Source organism: Chlamydomonas reinhardtii, chromosome 13 (assembly GCF_000002595.2).
Source record: "Chlamydomonas reinhardtii strain CC-503 cw92 mt+ chromosome 13, whole genome shotgun sequence".
In the NCBI taxonomy this organism is placed as follows: Eukaryota; Viridiplantae; Chlorophyta; class Chlorophyceae; order Chlamydomonadales; family Chlamydomonadaceae; genus Chlamydomonas; species Chlamydomonas reinhardtii.
In genome coordinates this window covers 3,098,205-3,114,992 of record NC_057016.1, presented here as the reverse complement: position 1 = coordinate 3,114,992, position 16,788 = coordinate 3,098,205, and the positions used below count along the sequence as shown (strand labels likewise).

The 16,788-nt window shown below is 63.8% G+C and overlaps 3 protein-coding genes across 3 annotated transcripts in view; all 3 read left to right on the top strand.

Moving 5' to 3' along the window:
• Nucleotides 1-6,941, top strand: part of CHLRE_13g584901v5 (uncharacterized protein) — a 13,154-nt gene extending 6,213 nt beyond the window's left edge. The window contains exons 12-22 of the mRNA XM_043069644.1: nucleotides 193-306; nucleotides 769-876; nucleotides 1,315-1,375; nucleotides 1,759-1,874; nucleotides 2,218-2,367; nucleotides 2,766-2,932; nucleotides 3,979-4,075; nucleotides 4,308-4,379; nucleotides 4,693-4,845; nucleotides 5,132-5,254; nucleotides 5,850-6,941. Coding sequence (XP_042917619.1) covers nucleotides 193-306; nucleotides 769-876; nucleotides 1,315-1,375; nucleotides 1,759-1,874; nucleotides 2,218-2,367; nucleotides 2,766-2,932; nucleotides 3,979-4,075; nucleotides 4,308-4,379; nucleotides 4,693-4,845; nucleotides 5,132-5,254; nucleotides 5,850-6,029 — 1,341 coding nt within the window. The 3' untranslated portion in view covers nucleotides 6,030-6,941. The remainder of the gene's footprint in view (nucleotides 1-192; nucleotides 307-768; nucleotides 877-1,314; nucleotides 1,376-1,758; nucleotides 1,875-2,217; nucleotides 2,368-2,765; nucleotides 2,933-3,978; nucleotides 4,076-4,307; nucleotides 4,380-4,692; nucleotides 4,846-5,131; nucleotides 5,255-5,849) is intronic.
• A 126-nt stretch (nucleotides 6,942-7,067) lies between these two features.
• Nucleotides 7,068-11,557, top strand: CHLRE_13g584850v5 (uncharacterized protein). The gene is made up of 10 exons (XM_001693793.2): nucleotides 7,068-7,269; nucleotides 7,720-7,823; nucleotides 8,047-8,109; nucleotides 8,362-8,414; nucleotides 8,851-8,904; nucleotides 9,080-9,147; nucleotides 9,522-9,551; nucleotides 9,990-10,044; nucleotides 10,277-10,356; nucleotides 10,608-11,557. The coding sequence occupies exons 1-10, from the start codon at nucleotides 7,119-7,121 to the stop codon at nucleotides 10,676-10,678; spliced, it is 729 nt and encodes a 242-aa protein (XP_001693845.1). The 5' UTR covers nucleotides 7,068-7,118; the 3' UTR covers nucleotides 10,679-11,557.
• Nucleotides 11,558-13,357: 1,800 nt separating this feature from the next.
• CHLRE_13g584800v5 (uncharacterized protein) lies at nucleotides 13,358-16,743 on the top strand. Its single transcript, XM_043069643.1, has 3 exons — nucleotides 13,358-13,612; nucleotides 13,742-15,348; nucleotides 15,587-16,743. The coding sequence occupies exons 2-3, from the start codon at nucleotides 14,059-14,061 to the stop codon at nucleotides 16,622-16,624; spliced, it is 2,328 nt and encodes a 775-aa protein (XP_042917618.1). The 5' UTR covers nucleotides 13,358-13,612; nucleotides 13,742-14,058; the 3' UTR covers nucleotides 16,625-16,743.
• Nucleotides 16,744-16,788: the final 45 nt, after the last annotated feature.

Here is a 16,788-nt window from a genome sequence, read left to right as displayed (position 1 = left end):
TACGGTAGTCACTGCACCAGCACCCTGACCAGCACCCCCTCAACCCTAGGTCATGCTCTCTCTCACAAACGCTGAGACACGCACACATACACACCTCCCTCTTACACATGCACACTGTCTCTCTCTCTCGCACACTTGCCTCCCATCCGCTCCCCCCCACCCACCTCACCCGCCTCGCCTCGCCTCCCACAGGACTTCTTGGTGTACGCGGGTGTGGTGATCGCGGACTACGGCTCCTTCGCGCTGGCCATGGTGCTGCTGACCGTGTCGCTCTACTACCTCACACTGTACAAGCTGCAGGAGGAGGTGCGGGGCGGGACGACAGGAGGGAGGCTGGGAGGGAGGGAGAAAGGGAGGGACGAAGGGAGGGAGGTACGAAGGGAGGGAGGGAGACAGGGGCCAACAACCCCACACCTTCAACCCGGCCCCCCACCTCACAACCCGGCCCCCTAACCCCCACCCTTGCCCCCCCCCCCCCGCCCACCTGCCCCTCCACCCACACGCCCCTCCACACACACACACACACACACACACACACACACACACACACACACACACACACACACACACACACACACACACACGTCGCGTCATTGGACGGGCTTTCGTTTCGTTTTTTAACACACACACACAACACGCACACCCAGGCAGGAGGGGGCGGGGCCAGAGGAAGGGAGGGAGGAAACCCCACACCCCCTCACTTACACAACCAGGCCCCCTACCCCCAACCATCCCTGCCCCTCTACCCACACGCCTCCACCCACCCAGGTGTACTACCTGATGCTGACTGACGGGCAGCTGTACAACTTCAAGATCACAGTCATTCTGGCCATTGTGGGACAGAGCCTGGGCATGCTGTGGATGCTGTGGGGCCAGGTGCGGGGGCGTGGGTGGCGTGGGTGTGTGTTTGGGGGGGGGTTAGGGTGGGGGGCAATTTACGGCGTTCCAAACCCAACCAAACCAAGACTGAAGAGGGGGATGTTTCCGCGATTACCGGTCGGCGACAGCAGTGAATAAACAGGAGGAAGGAGGGTGCAGGCGGGAAGAAGGTCAGGGAAAAGGAGCCAGAGGAAGTTGAAACCGGTGACTTCAACGGTATGCACCGTGTGACCGTGTCCGTCCGCGCCTGTCGATACATGTCCGCCCCGCCGGCTCCTGTTTTGACCTGAGCACACACCCGCATGCGCTCTCGCCCTACTCGCCCCGCCCGCTGTGTCTTCCGCCCGCTCCTTCCGTCCTTGCATTCTCATCCGCCCCGCCCGCTCTCTCGCCTTATATGCCCCGCCCGCTCTCTCCCTCTCCCTCGCGCTCCAGATCCGCACTGACATCTTCTTCATCGACTGGGAGAAGTCGCGCAAGGTGCTCAGCAAGGAGGGTGAGTCCCTGCCCTCCAGTCCAGCACCTGTCCCATGTCACCCCTGCCCCAGTCTTGTGACGCATGCTCGTGCCCTTAGTGGCCATTTGAAAACGGCCCCAATCCCCAGCACCACTCGTCCCAACCCGCCCTCCCCGTCCGGCCCCCCCCTCTGTGGCTGGTTCGGGGTCTCATTTGCTTGGAATTAAAGCACTTCAAGGCTACCTCCCCCCTGTGCTCCGCTAGTTTGGCTTGGTTTTGTTTAGTTTGGGCTGATATTCCCCCCCCCCAACACACACACACACACACACACACACACACACACACACACACACACACACACACACACACACACACACACACACACACACACACACACACACACAACACCCCACACGCCCCAGGCTCCCGCGAGGAGAACTCGCCCGTCAGCTGCTGGCGCATGCTCATGGTGGCCAACGAGTTCAACGAGCTGCAGACGGTGCGGATCACCTCGCCCGCGTTCACACTGCTCATGGTGGTAAGCCAGTGGTGGGGTGGGGTGGGGTGGGGTGGGGGCGGGCTAAGGGGTTGAGGAGGGGGGGTCGCAGGCGTATGTCAAGGGCAGATTGGATTGGTTACAAGAGGGCAGGAGTCGAGGAGCCTACTGCATCTTGCTTGGCCCCCCTATTTTGTAATATACACACACTGCGCAACAGCGCAATGTGTTCCTTGTCCGTATACACACACACACACACACACCCCTCCATTTTTTGGGCTGGGTTCTACGGTAGTAACGCCCACGCGCCCACCCACCCGCCCACCCACGCACCCGCCCGCCCACCCACCTACCCACCAACCCCACCCGCCCGCCCCGCCGCCAGACGCTCATCCTGGACGGCTGCAACGTGATCGCCGCCGGCTACATCACACCCGACGCCAACGACTACCACCACTACTGGGGAGTCACCACCTCCATCATCCTGCGATTCGGCATCGAGGCCTTCTGCTTCCTCATCCTATTCCTAGGACAGGTGGGGCCGGGGGGCTGGGGGCTGGGCAGACAGGAGCGGGAGGGAGGGAAGGAGGGGACAGGTCGTTTGAATGGACATGGGAGAAGAGGCAAAAGCAAGCCTGGTCTGCCCCTTCAAATCCCTCTCGCTGCACTTGGTGCTCGGGGCATGCGCAGTCCTTCCTTACTGGGCTGCATCAACTTGGGCTTTCCTCTTGCAACTGTCGCCTCTGCCTGTGCTCCGCTAGTTTGGCTTGGTTTGGCTGGCCTTTGCAACCCCTCCAAAAAGAAGCCTCTAAGCATAAGCATCGCTCCCTCCCTCCCCCTCGTTCCCCCCATTTCCTGAGCTCATCATGCATGTAACCCGCCTCCCTCGTTCCCTCTCCTTCCCCGCCTCTCCCCCCCCCCTCCCCCCTGCAGTACATCTTCCGGCGCCTGCTGTACTTCCCGTACGTGGCCAACCCCGTGACCCAGTTCGTGGACCTCATGTTCCTGGCCAACATCTCCACAGTCATATTCGACGACACCCACTCCGGCTACTACATCCACGGCCGCAACCAGGCGCAGCACTCGGACGCCACGCTCCGGTGCGCGGGGGCAGGGGAAAGGGGGAAAGGGGGAAAGGGCGGGGGCAGGGGAAAGGGGATGTGGGGCTGGGGAAAGGGGATGTGGGGCAGGGGAAAGGGGGAAAGGGCGGGGGCAGGGGAAAGGGGATGTGGGGCAGGGGAAAGGGGATGTGGGGCAGGGGAAAGGGGGAAAGGGCGGGGGCAGGGGAAAGGGGATGTGGGGCAGGGGAAAGGGGCTAGGGGAAAGGGGATGTGGGGCAGGGGGAAGGGCAAAGGGGATGTGGGGCAGGGGAAAGGGGATGTGGGGCAGGGGAAAGGGGGCAGGGGAAAGGGGGTGTGGGGCAGGGGAAAAGGCGGGGGCAGGGGAAAGGGGGTGTGGGGCAGGGGAAAAGGCGGGGGCAGGGGAAAGGGGCTAGGGGAAAGGGGATGTGGGGCAGGGGAAAGGGGATGTGGGGCAGGGGAAAGGGGGCAGGGGAAAGGGGGTGTGGGGCAGGGGGCAGGGGAAAGGGGGTGTGGGGCAGGGGGAAGGGCAAAGGGGATGTGGGGCAGAGGGCAGGGGAAAGGGGATGTGGGGCAGGGGAAAAGGCGGGGGCAAGGGAAAGGGGGTGTGGGGCAGGGGAAAAGGCGGGGGCAGGGGAAAGGGGGTGTGGGGCAGGGGAAAAGGCGGGGGCAGGGGAAAGGGGATGTGGGGCAGGGGAAAGGGGCTAGGGGAAAGGGGAAAGGGGATGTGGGGCAGGGGGAAGGGCAAAGGGGATGTGGGGCAGGGGAAAGGGGATGTGGGGCAGGGGAAAAGGCGGGGGCAGGGGAAAGGGGGTGTGGGGCAGGGGAAAGGGCGGGGGCAGGGGAAAAGGCAGGGCAGGGGGGGTTGTAGATACCAGCCCAAACTAAACCGAAATCAAAGGGGGGGTCTGTGTGCGAGAGGGCAGGGCCACGGTATTAAAGCTTATGTCATGGCGGCTGGGGTGATGACTGATGACTGCGATAAGCACTCCCGCCCAGTCGCACTTCCCGCTCCCAATCGCCCGCCATACTACCCGTCCCCCCCCCCCCCGCCCCCACTGCTGCAGGGACCTGAACCAGGAGCTGCTCAAGGAGGAGGAGGGCCTCACCGCACAGCGCGGCCTGGTGTCGGGGGCGTCCAACCCCAAGCTGGCAGACAACCAGGTGGGCGGCGGGGAGAGGAGGAGAAAGGGGGGGGGCAGAACTGGGTGCCGTCATCCGTGTCATGCGGTGGCCCACCACAAGTCAGCCGTGCGTGCGCGCCCGCACGCGGCGCGCTTTACCCTTTGCGTGCAGAACGGAACATGATGGCAGGTTCTTGCTTGCTGAGGTTGAGTGCTGACTCCATCTGGGACCGGGTTTCCTTGTGTGCACTGCTATCCTTCCGCCCCCGCAGCTGTTCCAGTTGTACGTGACGGACGCGATCCGCAAGACGTACGACGCGAAGATGCTGCAGCTGGTGCAGCAGGTGGGTTTGGGCGGTGAGGGGAGGGGAGGGGAGGGGAGGGGAGGGGAGGGGAGGGGAGGGGAGGGGAGGGGAGCGATGGGGCGGCAAGCGGGAACCGCCCGCGGCCCCGTCGTGAACCCCTCCAGTCCGGAATCAACCACCACCATCCAACGCCAACGGAACACCCACGCCCTCCCTGTGACAAGTTGGGACCAGGTCCTTGGGCTTGGGCGTGCAACCCCAGGGGCTCCCGCGGCCCGACGCGCACGTGCACTCCCTTTCTCTCTCTCACACACACACACACGCGCACTCCCTCTCACACACATCTCGACAGGCCACCAACGACGCGCGCAACCGCAAGGGCATGATCTCCACCTTCCTGCGCGGCGCGGGGCGGCAGCGCGACAACGTGCTGTCGGCGCAGCAGGAGATCTCGCTGCTGTTCAAACAGATGGTGGACGACGTGGAGAGGAACGCCGCCACGCAGGTACGCCTACGTGTACACCGTTGCATGTGACTGTGTGTGTGTGTGTGTGTGTGTGTGTGTGTGTGTGTGTGTGTGTGTGTGTGTGTGTGTGTGTGTGTGTGTCAAGTGAACCGCGCGTGTAAGACACCACGATGGACGAGGGGCACACAGCAAGCACCAACTCCCAACCCACCCAAACCGGCCCCTCCTCACCCTCGGCCCCCAAATCCACACCATGCCCCACCTTCCCACCGTGCCCGCACTCTAACCCGCGCCTACCCCCGCCCTACCCCCGCCCTACCCCCAGGTGACGGACCCCACCTACCTCCAGATGGTGCTGGACCTGCCGCCCGACTCGGCGCTGAACAACACGGCCATGGTGCACGACCACCTGGACGCCTTCACACGCACCATGTTCATCGGCTGCGAGGTGTGTGGGCAGCGGGTGGGGGCGGAGTGCGGCGGGGCGTGGTGTGGGTGTTGCGGGGGGAGGCGGGGGGGTGTAGGTACCCGCCCAAACTAAACCGAACCCAATGCAAACGAGCGAGTAGGAGAGCGTGGCCTATGCTTTGGCAACGGGGGGGTGCGGCGGGGCGTGGGCCGGGATGGGGCATGGGTTGGGCCCGTGGGGTGCTGGGGCGGGTGGAAGTGGATGGGGCGTGGGGTGCGCAGAGAACCACACACGTCCACAGTGCGACCCAAGGTGGGGCGTGGGGTGCTGGGGTGGGTGGGCGTGGACGTGGCGTTGCGGTCTTGCCACGAGTTTGGCTATGTGGTGGTGACGCAGTGTTAGGAGGGGCGCAATACCAGCCCAAACTAAACCGAAGCCAATGCAATAGAGCGAGGGCGGCCCTGTTCTGTGGATGTGCATACGAATCCCCTCGCCCTCGCCCCCGCTGGAGTGCTGACCCCCCCCTCCTCCCCCCTCCTCTCTACACCTCCCTCCACCTCCCCCCACCTCCCTCTCCGCCCCCTCGGCCCCCCTCCGGCCCCCCTCCACCTCCTCCCCGCCTGCTCCTCCTCAGGTGCGGCTGTTCGTGTTCGAGGCGCTGTTCTTCTGCGCCATCGACATGTCCATCAAGTCCGTGGCCATCAGCGCGCTCATCACCTACGTCATGTGGCGCGCCGTCAAGTGGTTCCGCGACAGCTGGGGCGAGGACAACATCTCATCCAAGACGCTGGTGGACAGGCACTTCCTCATCTAGAGCTGGACAGGCACTTCCTTGTCCAGAGGCACGTGCATCTTGTCACACCTGCAGGGCGTGCCTGAAGGGGGAGACGCGCGCGCTTGCGGACAGGGCTGGGGGGCATTGGGGGTGGCGCCGAGACGCGGAGACGCACAGCTGGTTGGGCATCTGCTTCCCTGGCATTGCCATCTTCGTGTTGTCCGGGAACGCGCACGTCCTTGGGAGCTAGCGACCGTGTGTGTGACAGGGTTGCGTATGGGAGCTGGCTTCAGGTTGGCGCTGGGGTGTAGCTGCGTTCGGTGCCGGGGTGCGCGGTGTGGCGGGGTGGCGGCGCCTCGTGTGGGTGGGCACAGCGGTTGCCTGGTGTGCATGGGGCAAACGCACCGCGCAAGAGGTGGTGGAAGAAGGTGGTGAGGAGTGAGCTGAATAGCAGGGCGCTGCCCGGTTCTATAGCGTAAGACGCGTGGTGGGTGAGGGCTAGGCGTCAGCGGAGCACCCATGGTGAGCCGGCATGGTGGGTGTTTTGGTACGCGCGCATTTGTGAGACCACTGGGGGCGAGCGTGCAAATGGCTGCCATTGCAGCAGTAATTTATTCGACACCATGCGCATGGGACAAAGACACCATCGTGTCGAGAATTCTCTTTTGTAACTGTCAAGTGTGCTGCAGCGTGTGTGCAGAGCCTGGAGGACAGGGCGCTTGTCCTGTCCTCAGAAGCCGTCCGGCCTAGGTCCGTGTCGTGCTAGATAGGTTGATCCTGTCTGAGCGCTAGCCCTCTTGCGCCGTGCTGAGTGGTAGTATGTCCTAGGCGCAACCGCGCAAGCACAACACATTGCGTGTGGGGACGCTGCGTTGGCGAGAGCCACGGATGGCCCTACTACACCATGGGCGCATGTCACACCCGTGGAGGACACTGTAAGAAAGAACCTGATGTGTGTCACACAGCCTGAGGCCTGAGGGAGAACCACCTATGGCGGGAGGTGGGAAGTGGAGTGAAGTGGCATGCGGCAATGAGGCGTGCCGTTGTGATTGTGTGTTACCGTTGGGTGTCATAAAAGCCTAGTAAGACTTCTGTGCATTATATTTTTATCCATTACTACTTGCCACAATGCAGACCCTACGTACTCGCCAGCCCTTCGCTGGCACCACTCGTGCGCGTGCGCCCGCTCCTGTTCGCGTCAGCCGCGCGACTGCTGTCTCTGTGCAGGCTGCTATCAAGCTTTACACAAATCCTGGTTCTCGCGGCAAGATTGCTGAGTGTGAGTCGTGGGAGCAGGCCACGCCTTCAACGCCGCGAACAGCATTTGTTGTGTGGTTTGGGTCGGGATGTCCACCAGGGCCATAACTTTGCATGCACAACCATGATTTTAGTCATGCTCATTCAACATACACATTGCGCCAGTAGCTTGGCACAGCGCAACACCTTTGCTCGCCCCATGTGTGCCAACCTGAGAATCGGGGATAGTGTCCCCTGAGTGCTGCTGGATGGGAGGCCGAGCGTGCATGCCCCTAAGCGTCTAACATGGAAAGGGAGGTTTGCACGGGCTGCAGGGCGAGAGCCGGTGGAGCTTCATCTGACGGCTGACGCCTGCAACACCCCGTGGCGTGCCTGCTGGATGCCATGGCCCTGGCCCTGGCCCTGCCCCAGCCACCTGCAAGCGGTACGTTCACGGTCTGACTCCTCCTCTTGCTCTCCACACACGCTGTAGGGTACCTTGCTGAGCTCGCCGTGCCCCACGAGCTGGTGCTACTGGACATGCGCAAGGGTGAGCACAAGAGCCCGCAGTTCCTGGCCATCAACCCATTCGGCAAGGTGCGTGGGGCTGCGAAGGGTGGAGGCTTCTGAGGCCGGAGGAAGAGAATGGCTGAAGGAGTCGTCACAAGCCATTGAGAGATGCCGCGACAGGCTAACTAGCCGCGTGTGCACCTATCGCGGGATCTGCACACATTTCACGGATAGGACGTCCATAACACGCAACAACCACAAAAAAGCGCGCCTCAACACATGCTTGCGCCCCAACGCACTTGACGAGCAGGTCCCAGCCATGACAGACGGCGACCTGCCCATCTTTGAGAGCGGTGCCATCCTGCTGCACCTGGTGCGGGCGGGGCGGGGCGCGCGCAGTTGCGTGCCTGGCCAGGTTTGGGTTGGCTCACTTGGCCGCGAGCACCACGGTTATGGGTGTGGGTCCCGGGTGTGGGCCCCGGGTGGGGTCCCGGGAGGAAAGGCAATATGCGAAGGGCATATTGCATGGACAGCATGCACGAAACACAGAAGGCCCCGTCCGGCCTTGAATGAAAGCCACAGTCGGCATCGGTCCCACGTGCTGGTCCTCTTGTTTAACCTACAGGCTAACAAGTACGGCAAGCTCAGTGCGGACGAGCTGGGCACGGCCGCGCAGTGGTGAGGGGTTGGCCGGAGTGGCATGTAAGGGGGGTTGTAAATACCAGCCCAAACTATAACAAAACCAACTAAAACGGGCGGAGCACAGGCAGAGGTGTTAGTGGCAAGCGATAATACTTATGGGATGTGGGGGGAAGGGGGGCGCAGAGGATGTGAAAACCAGGGGCTGAGACCGGTCGGCAGCACCCACGGAGAAGGTGTGCACGGGGGTCGCGGTGGTTTGGTGAGAGGCCGTGAGGTGAAGCTTGGGCGGCCCTCGCCTGTGGGCCCGGCCCTTCACCCGGACTCCACAGTCGACACGCTTTCCCAAGACGGCCTTAGGCAATGTTGTTTGGCTCGGTTACGTGAGCCCTTCACCATGCACACTTCTCGCTGCCACCATGCGCCCAACTACCCCAAACGGCCCCCCCGTTGCTTGGATGCTCCTCCCCGCCAGGACGCTGTTCGCCAACTCCACCCTGTCTGATGCTTTCTTCAACGCCTCGCAGCGGTGAGGCCGTGTCGTGTGTGGGACTGTTGGGGGCAGCCTGTTTGCGACGACCCCTTGTTGGATTTGGCCACGACCATGTCACCGACCCATCCGACTCTTTCAAGGCATGCACCCGAAACTTACGTACTGGCCCAAGCTGCTCACTTCCGCTGTTCTCCTGACTCGTCGCGAGCAGGGGCACCCAGATGCCAGTGATGCTGTCCAGCCTCAACGCCATCCTGTCCCAGAAGGCCTACCTGGCGGGTGAGAGCGAGCGCGCGAGCGCGTGTGGAATCGGGATACAGGACATGTGTGCGCGCATGTGTGTGCTGGCTGGTTGAGCGGAAGGGACAGGGGTCGTTTGCCAAGAGGAAGGTGACGTGCGTGCATGGTACCAGCGGGTGAGGCGTGGCGAAAGGGCGCCGGTCAAGGAGGATAGTTGACAGAATGACGAGTTGTCTAGTTGTCTAGGTGGGTGGGTTGGGTACAGAGGCTGCCGGACGCTCGCCATGATCCAATGCGCCCCTAGCTTCAAGTCATTAGAGTTCTAGCTTCTCATGCTCATGCCGCCGCTTGACTGCCGCCGCTGCCGTAAGCTGCCGTATGCCCGCTGTGTGCTGCTCTTGGCGACACCACAGGCGACAAGTTCACTGTGGGCGACATCGCAGGTATGTCTGATGTCTGAGTGTGCGTGAGCGTGCATGCCCGTGTTCCTGGTTACGCCCGACCGATCTACATCCCCCTGTCAACGCACCCGCCGCTCATGCAGAACATTGCGCGTGCAGTGCAATCTCAACCGTACTGACCTTTCATGCACACACCCACACATGGTTGCACCCATGCACATGCCTTGCGCATGCACGTCGGGCCGTGCTCAGCACCTTTTGCCACGCACATGGTCCCCGCATGCCTTATCACTGTCACGCTGCTTTGGTGTTCAGTAAGAGGACTGGCTAGTCGGTGACAAGTCCCATCCTCCACAAAACGCCACTCCATTGCTCCTCCTGAGCCTGAGCCGGAGCCTGAGCCGGAGCCTGAGCCTGAGCCTGAGCCTGAGCCTGAGCCTTCAACCGCGCCCGCTACCCCACACACGTGCACGCACGCAGTCGGCTCATACCTCCTCTACCTGCCCCTCTTCTTCCCCGACCTTGACCTCACCAAGTGAGTCACGGCTGCTGCTGTCTGTCTCAGTAGGCTTCCATATGTGCGCTTGAGAGGGGAGGGTGCAACCGTGGGGCGATGCAATCTGCGTGACCCACATGGATGCCGCCAAGAAACGCGTTACGCGCAGCCTTGGGAACACACACGCACACACATGTGCACACACACGAGCACGCACACGTGCACGCGTGCTCGCCGCTGAACCACGAACCCGCCGCCGTACGTACTGCAGGTACGAGCACGTGTGGGACTACATGCAGCGGCTGGCGGCGCGGCCCACCTGCCCGGCGCCGTACAAGGAGGCCATGGAGGGTGAGCGGAGCAGGGGGCGGGCTGGGTGGGTTATGTGCCCGATCCAACGAAAAAGCTGCATCAACAGTAGGTGGGAGGGAGAGGCAGCTGGGCGCGGGGAGAGGGAGGCAGCGAGAGAACGCGGGCGTGGGACTGGGCGTGGGTGTGGGGACGTCGGTTTGTGTCTAGCCAATTCAGGCCTCCCCGCAGCACTCGGGGCGACGGGAACTCCCTGACTTGTCTCCTCTTGTACACTTGACTCCTGCTGTCAGGCGCACTGGAGGCGGCGGCGCAGCGGCAGGGCGGCGGCGGCGTTATGTCCAAGTTGTTCGGCAAGCGCTGAGGCGGTGGTGGTATAGCAGCGCGTGTGGTTGTTGCGTCAGCTCCACGCAACTCAGCGGCCTCTTCGGCGCCGCTTGCCGTGGTACCACCATGGTAAGCTGTGGAGGCAGCTGGTTACGTGGCTTCCTATGCGGCGTCGATTGATGTGGACATCGAGCAAAGGGCCAGGTGGCTAGGATTCCGCAGCCACGCCACGCGACCGTGACTGCGTGGATCGCGCAGGCGTGGGCCGGATTAGAGCTGGGACCACGGGAACCAGAGGTCCCCTCAGGGAACCCCCGTGGGTCCAGGGAGGCTGGGGGCGCGTGCCGGAAGCCGCAGCCCTGAGTAGAAAGGGAATGGATCAGGCGGGTTGTGTGAAAGTGAGACTCGGACGATGCGTGGTGCCGTGGTGGTGTGGATCCGTGACCGTGACTGTGAGGGGCGTGGGCGGACAGCACTGCTGCGCTGCGAAGTGCGTTACGCAGTACGGCGGAACCTAGGAGTGACAAACGTGCGAAGCGGGTGCGGCGACGGGGTGCATTGGCTTGTTGCAGTGTTGCCACGGTGGCAGGCATGCGGAGTCTGCATTTCAGCCAGTACTGAGTGTCTAAGTCCCTCAACTCTGGGAGACCGTGATTCGGGAGCTGTCATCTTGTGCCACACCGGCGCAAGGGTGCGAGGAGGGGTCAAGGGAGGGGTGCGATGCACCCCTGGTGCGATGGGGCAACAAATTGGCATAGCCCGTGGGTAGTCCAAGGGATTGTCCTGTGGCTGACGTAGCTTAGTCCAGAGAGACAAGTTACGCCCAACCCAGGCGCCAATGAAACCTGGAAGTGCGCGCCCCCGCGCGAACGACTACCCGGGCCTGGGCTCAGTACTGTGTTACCGTTATCCAGAGCTGCTGTCAAGGGAGGGGTGCGCATTAGCAAACTTCCAGCCAGCCAGCAACTTGTCGGTACAGTAACTCCGGCGTTCGACCAGCCATGCACTCCTGCTCTGCCGCTGCAAACTGTTTGCTGTCTGCTTGGGGTATGGGCGTCAGCTGCACCCTATGGATGCGGATGTTACAGAGGGGACAGTCCCAGCACCCGAGGACGCCGAGCCATCACATGCCATCAGGGCCCAACTTGACGCCACCAACCCCGACTTTGCTGCAAACCTCCCGCGGTCAAAGTCCGTGTGACTCCGCGCACAGTGAGTCCGAGCCAAGCCTCAACCCGTCAGAGCTCCACCGCTGTGCCTCAACGCCACAAGCCTAGGCGCCGGGGTGCCGGGAATCGTCCAGGCCGCAGCACACACGCACAGCGCACGCACTAACCAGGGCGCATGCGTCCAGGCCCTAGAACGGCCGCCCACACGTGCGTCCTGCCCACACACCAAGCCCCAAACCACCCACAACCTCTCACGGTGAGGGAGGCGGGGAAGTAGCGGCATACGGCAAACGCAATACCATGCCTTCACCAACAGCCCGAGAGATGAAAGGATGCGCAGACGGCACAGTGTCCCAACCCTTTGGCCTGATTCCCAAAGTCACAAACGTCTGGAGACGACCCCAGAAGTCAGCTACGACAGCAAGTCCAATGCTCAGCACCCGGGCCGACGGCAGCTTCGCTCGCGCCGCCAGCCCGGCCATAACCATACGCTGCCGACCAAAGTCCAGGGCAGACATAGCAGCGAGACACACCACATCCCACACAGGTGGCGCAAGCCCCGCAGGCGGGCGCACTAACCACAACTCCTCACGAGAGAAGGCACTTAGAGCATCCTCTGGCATGAAACCCATAGCCACCCCCATGTTTTCCCGCAAGGACAGCGCCACAGTGCAGTCCCAAAACCAGTGACGCCGGTCCCGATCCTGCATGTCAACCCCACACGCCCAACACGGGTCAACAGCAACGCCTCGCGCCCGCTCACTAGCATGCCGTGGAAACGCCCAGCAAGCGTTGGTGGCCACACGCCACAGTGCTTCCTTATGATGATTCTCCCATTTCAGCGACCACAAGCGGGCCAAGGTGCACACGAAGGCCCCCGCCGCCATGGCAGCCCCCACCCCCGACACACCCGCGTCGCACACATACTGCAAATGCTTAGCCTTCAGGGCGGCTAACTGTGGAGCCATTTGTAGCACGGCCCCCGCCTTCACCGTGTAGGCAGTGAGCAGGATGGGCGGCCCCCCGCACTGCAACCAGCCAAGCCCCCGCACCACCTGTGGCACCGACGCCGCCGTAGCACTCACGATGTCGGCCGCCGGGAGCGGCAGCGCGGCGGCAAGCCCCCGAGCCAGCTGGGCGGCACGTGCGGCGGCAGCCCAGCCAGCGAGGAGAAGGGCCACCGCCGCCGCAAACCGCTCGGCCGCCAACCTCGCCAACCTGCCTGAACCCATCACACATCCAGAGCTGCTGTCAAGGGAGGGGTGCGACCGTGCGAGTATGGCAGTATGCGCTTTCCCACTAGCAGAATGAATGTGCCTATCGATGGACCGTGCACTGGGGCACTACATAGAAGTCAGCCGATGCGGTGGTAGGCATGCATTGGCGTGCGGCATGCCGACGGTTGCCCATGCGCGCTGTTCGGCACCCTGCGGGGACCTTCGGGCGCAGTGGTGGGAACAATGGGGATCGTGGCGAGAAGATTGAGACTTCCGTATCATCGTCGGGCGTTCTCGCAAATCCGACAACTCCTTGTTGATGCATAGGTTGACACGCTGTGGCGAGGCTGCGAGACAAGTTAGGCTAAGTCCACACTTGGGATTTGCCATTGCAGCCCACTTGCCCACGAAAGCCTCCTGTCTAGCGTTATCCTTCATTATGGTAGCCTGAAATCGCTTCGCATGATCAGCTGCTCACGAGGAGCCGGTTTCTTGACACCGTCGAGCTACGCGCTGCTCCGAGCGCCGAGCCTCTGCCCCAGCGCCTCTCGCTCTGGACGTGGTGTGGAAGCCGACCTGGAGCAGGTTCGTGTGCGGGGCTCATCGGACAGGATAGCTCTCGGACTGGATAGCTTTCCTGGTGGTCGTCGTTCTTCGTCCCTGAAACCTGCTGCTGCTCCCGTCTGAGTTGTGAAACCCTTGACGCCTACGTAGATTCCCGCAGCCGCTGGCGCACGGGCACGGGCGAACGAGGAAGTTTTCAGGGTCCAGCACTCGCGACAGACACAGACCTCGCCTCGGCGGGAGCGTCCTCGCGCGCACCTGCTGGCGTTTTATCTGAGCTGCTGGTAGCTTCTTTATTCTACCTCTGAGCGGCGCCCCGGAACAGCTTGGGCGCTTAACGGGCGACCATCGGTCGCTGACCTAGCCCGCGAGCCTCCAACACACATCCAACTGCTGAGCGGAGTGCAACAATAACTTAGCGCGCTTCACTGGTTATTGCGTGCGAGTCTCGGTGGCCTCGGGAGTAAATGAGCGACATCCACGGCGGGCATATGGCTGGTTTCGGTGCCACGCCCGCCACGGCGGCGTGTAGCACCGGCCAATACCCTGATTATAGCTCGCCCTTCGCTGGGTCTCAGGCGTTCTGGGGCGGCGGTCGTCAGGATGCCCCCCTGCACAACTACGACGGACTCACGTCGGCGGGCAGCGCTGGGCTGGTGGGCCACAACGGAGGCTATGCGCCCTCCTCCGCTCCCTCGCCGCCGCGGCAGTCGGCTTGGGGCCAGCCCGAGTCAATGCAGGCGCGCCGGGAGAGCTCAGTCAGCGCCTTTGGCGCGGCGGTTGCTCCTTCTGCGCCCATGACAGGCCACCCGCAGCGTCAGCACCAGTCGCAGAGCCAGCAATCTGCCAACGGCTACCCCCAGCCGCGCTACCTGCCGCCAGCCGGACAGCTTGCGGCCTCTGGACCCTCGACGGCGCCCTTCTCCAACCACGGCCAAGTCAACAGCCAAGGCAACGGTTACGGCAACCAGCCGTACATGCATCCGCGGGCCGCAAACGGTGCTTGCCCCGGCCAGTTCGCGGGCGGCCCCGTGGATCCGACCGGCAGCTACCAGCACCACGAGCACCACCAGCAGCAGTACCACCACCAGCAACACAACCAGCAGCAATACCACCAGCAGCGGCAACACCAGCAACAGCAACACCACCAGCAGCAACACCAGCAGCAGCAACACGTGCAGCAGCAACACCAGCAGCAGCAATACCAGCAGCAGCAACACCAGCAGCAGCATTACCAGCAGCAGCAACAATCCCAGCAGCAACAACAGCTGCACTACAACCCGCACGCGCGCCAGCGCAGCGCCGAGACCTTCGGCCCGCCCGCCCTCGGCTACGGCCCATGCGCCCCACCTCCTCCCGGCCTGCCGCTTGCAGCTCCCTCCCCCTCCCAGTCGCCCTCCCTCTCCGCCTTCTCCTCCACCTCCGGCTCTGGCATTGCCGCCCTGGCGGCCGCCGTCCTGAGTTGCGGCGGCGGCGGCGGAGCCGCCGCGGCGCACAACTACTTCGCCGCTGGCAAACGCCGCTCTTCCTCGCTGCGCGAGCTGCCGCCGCTTCGGCCCGAGAGCGAGTTTGACTGGGAGCTGGAGATGCGCGCAGCCAGCCTTCTGGGTCCTGATGAGGACGACGAGGACGAGGCCGGCGGCGCCGCTGGGGCTGGTGGCGCTGGTGGTGGCGGCGGCGCGGCGGGCGCGGGCGGCGGGCTGCTGGGTGTAGTGGACATGGTGAAGTTCGAGCAGCGCATGGCGAGGATGAGCTCGGTGAGTGGAGGGTGGGGCTTTGCAGCGTGGGGCGACAGGCGTGGGTGCTGTATCAAGGCGGGGGCGGTGTGGTCACGCGCTGGCCTTTGTGGTAAACACTGTCAACACAAGGAAACACTAGTTTCTGACTGTCTCGTGACATATTTTGAGTCGCGGAGCAACACTGTGGGTAGTGTGACAGACGCAGTTCGGCTGACTTGGTCCGGGGCACTTTTCTTACGCTGCTCAACCCTTGCAGGCGGCCTGGACGTCAACGCGCAGTAGTAGCTTCGTCGCGACTGACGCCGCCGCGCCGCCTCCGTTCACCAACGCCGCCGGCGGGGCCGGCGCTAATGCCGCCATGGGCGGCCCCTCCAGTGGCCCATCGGCGGTGTCGCGTGCGCAGCATTTGTTCGTGCGTGAGAGCGGCGGCCCTTTCTCTGGCCCCTTCTCTGGCCCCGGCTCGGGCGCCAATGCTGCCAACATGTATGGCGCCGGCGGCACTGGGTGCGGGCACACAGGACCCCAGCAGCAGCACCACCAGCACCACCAGCACCACCAGCACCACCAGCAGCAGCCCATGCAGCAGCCCATGCAGCAGCCCATGCACATGCAGATGCACATGCAGGGCCCGGCGGCGCGGCCGTCCCTGTCCGGCGCGGCTGCCGGGGCGCCGCCACCCGCTACGGGCTGGGCGCCGCCGCGCGTCAGCGGCACCGGTGGCAACGGCAACGGCATGGGCGCTGGCGGCGGCGCCAGCATCCTCAACACCGTCAGCCAGTTGGCGTCTGGCCAGCAGCAGACGCTGCAGCAACAGCAGCCGCATGTGCAGCAGCAGGCCCCGCTGTCTGTGCTGCCCCCGCCGGCGCCGCAGCAGCCCGGCGGCGGCGGCGGCAGCGGCGGCAGCAGCCAGCCAGCCTCACCCTGCAACGCTCCCGGCGGCGCCTGCTCGCCCATGCAGACGGTGACCAGCTGCAGTGCGCCGCTGCCGCCCGCCGCCGCAGGCGCCGCCACCGCTCCCTGGGGCGCTGCGCCCTTCGCCGGCTTTGACGCCGTCGTGCCCGACCCTGCCGCATCCCAGGTTGTGAAGCTGCAGGCCAAACGGCCTCGCTTCATGAACGGCCCTGGCGCTGTTCCGCCGGCGATGGCGGCTCGGCCGACGGCGAGCGGTGACCTCGACCGCCTGCCTCCCAGCGACGGCGCGGCAGCGGCTGAGGACGCGGCAACGCTGGCTATCCGCCGCTCCATTCTGCAGCGCGAAGCGCTTCTGAAGAACATGGAGGCGCAGATCCTGTGATTGGTCCTGTGACTCCGGTCTCGCGTTTGTGCCGATGCATGCATGAGACCCAGATGCAGCACCCGCACCAGTACGCGGCGGCGGCGGCGGCGGAGGGTGCAGCGCTATCCGGCAGGCGGGGACCGGCCCAACTTCCTCGTTTAGAGGCTGCGAAGCTGCGAGGT